Below are 7538 nucleotides of genomic sequence, written 5' to 3'. Positions count from 1 at the left end.
GGTTCGTAGGGTTATTCAGGCATTCAAACAGATGTAAAGTGGTATGTGGTGATTGGTTGCATGAAGGACAACTGTCATCAGGTTTTTCTCCTAGGACATTGAGGACGAGCCTGTACGAGGTGTATCTATCTGGAGCACAACAACACTGGAGCCTGTACAAGGTGTATCTACCTGGAGCACAACAACACCGGAGCCTGTACGAGGTGTATCTACCTGGAGCACAACAACACCGGAGCCCCAGCAAAGTCTTCTACCCTACTCCTCTCAGAGGATTTATCAAGTCAGTCTGTGACTATGTCGTAACATATAGTGCATTATGTAGCTTGTTGTTGGGAAGGTGATAAATTCAAATATTGGCCCGATTCCTCGTTAAACGTTAATAGCGGTCCCTTCAACTGTTTTGTCAGGTGCCAGCAAAGAAGATTAGGTATAGAATAGAATCCCAGGTAGAAGATTCTACCTTGCTTGTCTGAAATAAAATTAGAACTTTTGAAAGACCCAATAGTTCTTCGGGTTTTTAGTAAAATCACATGATCTTAGAAATTTTCCAGATATATTATTAAAATAAGTGCCGTTTTTAATAGTTTACCAAAAGCTAAAAGAACTGGCATTCGGCAATTCACAATGGATTAAAACTTTATGTCATGTGCAAACCCATGTACAAAATTGAATTTAGTAAAAAATATTTCTTCTTTGGGTGCCAGACATGAATAGTTAGAGTATGTGGAATGCTCTGACCCTAAAACAACTCATCACCATGCATAGTGAGGACTTCTTTACAAATGTCTTAAAATCAAAGTGTTGGTTGTATAAAGGACATATCACCATATAATCATGCACAGCAAAAAAGCAATATTTGAATTTCATTGACGCACTGAAATAAGTTATCGTGGTGTATCTTGTCCTCATAGGCATAGTATCTGCACAGTATGTTGGTTCAAAGCACTGTCTGTAAATCATAGTTTGTCCACTTGCCGTTTTGGAGGTGTTGGGTTCGAGTATTGACCACATTGCATCATAATAGAGATGTTCAAAACGCTAAAGGGGTGTTCACCTCCATTGAATTTTAAAACCACCTTTTTTATCCCCCTAAAAATTTAAAAATACATTATATCTGCCCCAACCTATGAAATCCCTCATTTTAACTCCCTTACAATAAAAAGCTTAGATATTCTTAGGGGGTTATCACCAACCTATCCCTAGTAACTCCTGTGCACGAAGTTTAATAAACTCTCTAATATTAGTAATAGTAATAAGATACATTAAAAATATTATCATCTTTTAAAAATCTTTATTATTTTCACTTTTCCTAATCTCACATATTCTTTTATGTTCGTTGAAAGGCTAAGGAACCCCCTACCCTAGAAAATTTAAGATTTGGGCCAAATATATTTTTTTTTATCATTGACCTATCCTTCCTGATATGTTTCAGAATACCTGAATTTTATATAATAATTTTATAATACCTAATTTATATTGTAAAATCAAATTCTTTTATCAAGTAAAAAGTTATCACTAATCTAAGATTTTCTGACAAAATTAACACAAAAATATGTTTGTAATATTTTCTGATGTTGAAATGGACATGCAAGACTAGTTTGATAAAGTTCCACTATTAATTAATGCATAAATTTTTCATATAAATCATGTTGATGTATTGACTTTTTAAAGTATGAACTTAGTTAGTTGGTCATAGAATCAGGACATTATACAACTTTGTAAGGAAGGTAAAGAATAAAGCAATTAAAGGGACTGTGAACGAGAAAATTTCTCATCAGATTATCAAACCTTAACATCATCTCATTCATATAATCTCAAAGATAGGGCAAAACTGTCTCTCATTTCCTTTAAAAACGGCTTTTTCCGCCGATTTTTACTACGTCCAAGATTGGGAAATAAATTTCCGGACTATATAAATGTGCAGTTATTTGTCTTTTTCTCCTTCTATAGCTAAAACTAAACATTTTGACATAGTTCTCTATTTTTCCCAACGGTTAAGCTGACGTTTAACATAATCCTTGCTTTAAACCAATGCAATGTATAGTTACTTAGAAATTGATAAAATAAGCAATATTTTTTATTGAATACCAATTACAATAACAAAGCTAGAAACAGGTTTTTTTATTAGTATCCAAGTAACTTTAGATGACCCTACTCTCGCCTACCTTTAATTACAAATTTGTAAATAATAAAGGTGCAATATTTCTTTATAAACAGTCTGATAAAAGTGTAAACAAATTCTCAAAAGTGGGTTATTTATTGTCCAACACAATAAAAAAGGATATTATTATTTTAAATAACCTCTGAGATTCAACCCTTTGTAGACAGTGAGGTATTTTTTTGTCAATAATACAAATTTAAAATAGATCTTTATTATCGAATTACTAGGTTATTAAAAAACTAATTGGCAATTTTATATCATAAAATAAATCCTTAACAGTAAGTAAATTTTTTCAACTGTAAAGACAAGTTAAATATCCCTACAAACATTATAAGAAACAAAAACGTTCAGATTTTTCTTGTTTTTTCCTTTTTCCCTCCTAAAATACCATAAAATCAAGGCATTATTCCTGGATATTTTTGTTAATAGGACGTTTTTGGTTGATCAGTTTAGTGAAATGTGCTTAGAAAATGTTAAGATTTGATAATCAGATGAGAAATTTTTACATTCACACTCCCTTTAATGTTAACAAAGAATCACTATTATTTTAATTCATAATTACCTTGTATTATTTGTGATAAAGTTAGTAACTTTAAACCTTAAGCACCTAATTAATATGAAAAATATTTTTTTTTAAAAATTTGTTTTGTGTCACTTTTAGTATTATCTGTTCTTTACTGTAATATTTACAAGAGGAATAAATAAATGATTTTTAGGTTAACAATGTTAAAATTTCTGCGATTCTTATCATTCTCATTGGCCAATTCTCAGGAACAAAAATGTGATAATTCTTTCAGCAAACTTGTCCCATTCAATTTATTGATTCTTAAATTAAGATGCGTATGTTACTAATGGCCTAGATAACTTAAATTAAGATGCGTATGTTACTAATGGCCTAGATAACTTTACTATGTTCTGTTGTGCAAGATATATATTTTTATTTGAATCTGTCTTTCTATTCTCATGCAAATTTAGATCTCTTTCTATTGGATACAACTTTAGTTAATAGTTACACTTGTTAAAAACTTTTGATTATCAAATTTTGTATGAAGGTCAATTTTGCACATTACAAGGTAATTTGATTACTTCAAGCATTTCAGAAAGATCACAAGGTCCTTTATTAGAACCAAGAACAGTATCAAACTTATAAATGTATTACATCCTGTCAACCTTCACACATACTCATCACTAAGGTTTTACTTTCAGAAACAACAGTTTTTGTTATCCTCTGAAACTGATTTGGTGCAGATTGGAGATGGCTTTAATAAGGTAATTTTAACTAAATTAAATTTGTTACTCCTTATAATACATTTTAGGGGTTACAGGCTTCATATATGAGCTCTCACTAAATAACTGTGAGTTAAATGTGTACATTTGATGATCATTGAAGAACTATTTCTAATTGCCTCAACAAATCTTATTGAAGCAAAATTTATTGAAATTTTGATTGCAAAAGTTATGGATTGAAGAAAATTTTATGAATTATTATTTGGATACACAATTACAAAAAATATGACAAAAGTACTTTTCTTGCCTGTTTTTATCTTTAATATCTAAAACAAAAGTTTAATACTTTCTATTCTTTGATCTACTATATCATCAATATATTTATAAGATGAGTTGCAGCTTGGAGTGTTTAAAGGTACCAGGGTGTGATGGATTCACTCTAACAGTAAGAATTATTGTTGATTTTATTGTGTAATTTTTAAAATCATAGTTTAATCAAATATTAAAGTCTGAGATAAGTTTAGATTTTTATGCACAATCTTAGTGCCAATGCACCTTACAAGGTTAGATGACGCCAGTAGTGATCGAATATAGTTTAAATAAAGTCTTCAGAAGCAGCTGAAACAGGAAGGTGTCAGCTAAGAACAGTATTTTGTGGAGGAGCTAATCCTGCAAAAGTTACAGGGCCAATGTTCAGCAAAGATTGCAGAAGCAGTAAGTTTCTTTCCTAAAAAGCTGAACAGATTTTAGCAAAGCCTTTTCTATTTTCTCCAAAGCTAATTAATAAAAAATATTGATTATTTTATCAATTTCTAAGTAACTATACATTTGTTTACAGCAAGGATTATGTTAAAAGTCAGCTTAACCGTTAGGAAAAATAGAGAACTATGTCAAAAAGATTATTTTTAGATATAGAAGGAAAAAAAGACAAATAACTGCACATTTATATAGTCCAGAAATTTTTTTCCCAATTTGTACATAATAAAATTGGCGGAAAAAGCCGTTTTTTTAGGAAACGAGAGACAGTTTTGCCCTATCTTTGAGATTATATGAATGAGATGCTGTTAATGTTTGATAATCTGATGAGAAATTTTCTCATTTACAGTCCCTTTAAGTTGATAAAACCTAGTTTTGTAAATTTTTTTGAACATGCTTTGTACAGTTATACAATATTATACTAATAATATTACCCTCACAAAAAAAAACAACATAATTTGCAATTTTAGAATTGGGAGGACTATTGTTTTCATGCTTCAAGAAGTATTTAAAAATCTGAATGAAATGTTATGATATTAGGATATTTATTTTAACCTTTAGGCATTTTCTTGCTGGTTTTATAGTGTTGTTAATGAATCATTCATAATAGCTTATTTGACCTAATAATCAAGAGAAAGATTAGGATTTTTATAAAATTTATGATGAATTTTCATTCCCTTAATTACCTAACATTTTTTTTTAGATATGTTTTATGAAAAGTCTTTTATAAAAGGTGGTAGATATAGGAAGTTTGAAGCTTCAAATCAAATAGTCCTAAGAATGCATATTTTAATTTGTTTATTGTTACAGGAATAATAAATGTAGGTGATCATCTGTTTGCTGTTGACACCTGGTCAGATCAGGATTATATCCAAGAGGTTGGTAACTCTATTGAAATTTCTCTTCTATTAAATCATAGTGATAAATGATTTTCAATAGCCTGAACTAACATATGTAATTGTAAAATAATTTTAGGTTGGAAATGTAATTTCTTTTTTCAGTTTAATGGTGTAAAGTACAGGTTTAGAACATTTTTTTCTTTGGATGAGCCAGATACTAAGCTGAAGGTTGGAAAGTAAGTTAAAAATAATTTTTTCCAAACTGTGTCTCATTTATGTTTGGAGTCCATATTACATTTAAGTAAATTAAAATGATAAAATGTGTTAAAACATTGAACCTTCCAACTAATAGATCTCCCAATAAATTAACATGCATGAGATATCATTAAAACTTAAATTGTTAAACATTGAATAAATAAAATTTTGTGAAGAAAAATCTCTAGAGGAAGTCTTTGACAATTTTAAGGTTCCCAAGTTTATCTTCCACTTCAGGCTAGAATCAAAATCACAACTTTTTTTATAAAAGGGGATCTAATATTTATTCTTTTGATGTTATATTTTAGGGAGGGATGGGTGATTGAAGGGGACAGTGGTAATATCTACTTTTTTCAAAATTATAAATATTCTTTTAAAAAGTTTTAAAATCAAAATTGAATAGTATTTGTATCTTTGATGATAAAAAACTAATGCACAATAATATTTACATTTTTGTAATATATAGCCTTATTTGCATCAAACCAACTCATAAACTTTCCTGAATATGCTACTCCAAGACCAATGGAATCTTCTGTATCTGCTAGGTTTTCTGGTAAACAGTTTTCTTATTATTAGAAAGGAATAATTTAAACTGCCATAAAGCAAATTTTTTAAATTGCTTTAACATTTAACATGAATCAATTAAGTAATTATCTTGATATTTTGTAATTGAATGAAATGTATGTAATCAATAACAATGTGTTTAGTTGACTGTAGTTATTCTGATGTCAGTTTTTTGGTACAGTAAGTTGAGGGGGTATGATGTTAGTCTGAATAGTACAAGGATCTCATAAACTTCTTGTAAGGTCATGCAATTTTGTAATAGAAAATAGAAATCCATAGAAAACATAATTTTCAAAAAAAAGTTGCCAATCTAACTCCATGGTTATACTGTTAACCCATATGTCTGCTAGATCTTGTCACCTATTAAAGATTAAGATTATATATTGTTCTATTTTAAAAATGGTTAGAATTACTAAGAGTTATTACTTAATGATATCTACATACTTTTCTTATCCAAGGAGGGAGGTGACAGAACAACTGATTATAAATACTATTCCACTGTTGACGAGTGTTATCTTTTCTGCAAGAACAATGATAAATGTGTAGCCTGGTTGTTTAAACCAGACAATGGCAACAGTAAGTACATTTTGATAAAGAGTGCTGGATTCTAAATTGAAAAGATATAAAAGATATAAATTACAGTTTTTATAAACAAAGCTCAAACCTGGTCAAACTATCCATGAGAAGTACTTCTTGCCTAATTTCCTTTCCATTCCACCTTTTCATTTTCAACATTTAAAGAAAAATGAACCAGGACGGTGGGGGTTAGGTTATTATGTTTTAATAATGCACTGAGGGGAAAACATCAATTAAATATTTCCAGAATGTGTCCTTCTGAATTACTATGATGAAATGTATAAGTATTCTGGAAGAATATCAGGTTACAAATATTGTGCTAAACTTGAGCCATTAACTACTGCTACCATATCTACCAAATGTGTTTCTACTGTAACCAGTTCACCAATAACATCTACAACAAAAACTACTACTACAACAACAACTCCACTACCATATTGTCCAAGTAATGATATTAATTTTACAGAAATGAATTTCTAACAAATTATTTTACTGCATATTATTAACTTAGGGTTATCAAATATTCCCTATATTATTTAACTAGAGTTGGCTCGATATAACTATCTCACTATTGGCTAGTTTTCTATAAGTACATAACTATTTATCTATTTCAATTTTCCTTCCTCATCATTACTTTCTAAAAGAAAGAAGTAAATGTTTAATATTTTAAATGATTTTGAAAAGATTTCTTCAATTATATTTTTTATTTACATTACCATCACCAAAGGGTTAATAGGATTAAAATTTTAGTTTTAATATTTGAACACTACGGAAGTGTCGCCACAATCAAATTCTTTTAAAACAGAGTTTTCTTAGATTTCTATATTATGAACGTATATTTTTTGTTTATTAAATTAAGATTAAATACTTCAATGTAATTCAAATATCAACATGGATTGAAAAACTTTATTCATTCCATAAACAAATAGAATAAAGGTCTTATCGCTTTGGTCAATGAGAGTTTAATGATGATTATTGGAGCACTATGTTAAAAATTAGAAGAATCTATTAAATAAAAGTTATCGCAAATATATTCAGTAAATAAACGAAATAATAATAATATTTTTTTAGGTGATTGGATTAACAATCTAGATGCAGGTGATAATATTATTACAATGTTTTCATCTAAAACTGACCACAACTTGTTGGGTAGGTGATAG

General features: G+C 29.1%; 1 protein-coding gene across 1 annotated transcript; it reads left to right on the top strand.

The window, feature by feature from the left end:
* The first annotated feature begins 3774 nt into the window (after positions 1-3774).
* On the top strand, positions 3775-7535 carry LOC145307600 (uncharacterized). The gene is made up of 10 exons (XM_080150053.1): positions 3775-3833; positions 3994-4102; positions 4955-5022; positions 5146-5219; positions 5547-5575; positions 5705-5791; positions 5946-5977; positions 6261-6378; positions 6626-6823; positions 7450-7535. The coding sequence occupies exons 1-10, from the start codon at positions 3777-3779 to the stop codon at positions 7533-7535; spliced, it is 858 nt and encodes a 285-aa protein (XP_080006179.1). The 5' UTR covers positions 3775-3776.
* The last annotated feature ends 3 nt before the right edge of the window (positions 7536-7538 follow it).

This window comes from Acartia tonsa, chromosome 15, assembly GCF_053477335.1.
Source record: "Acartia tonsa isolate MP-2025a chromosome 15, ASM5347733v1, whole genome shotgun sequence".
In the NCBI taxonomy this organism is placed as follows: domain Eukaryota; kingdom Metazoa; phylum Arthropoda; class Copepoda; order Calanoida; family Acartiidae; genus Acartia; species Acartia tonsa.
This window is presented reverse-complemented; position numbering and strand designations above follow the sequence as displayed.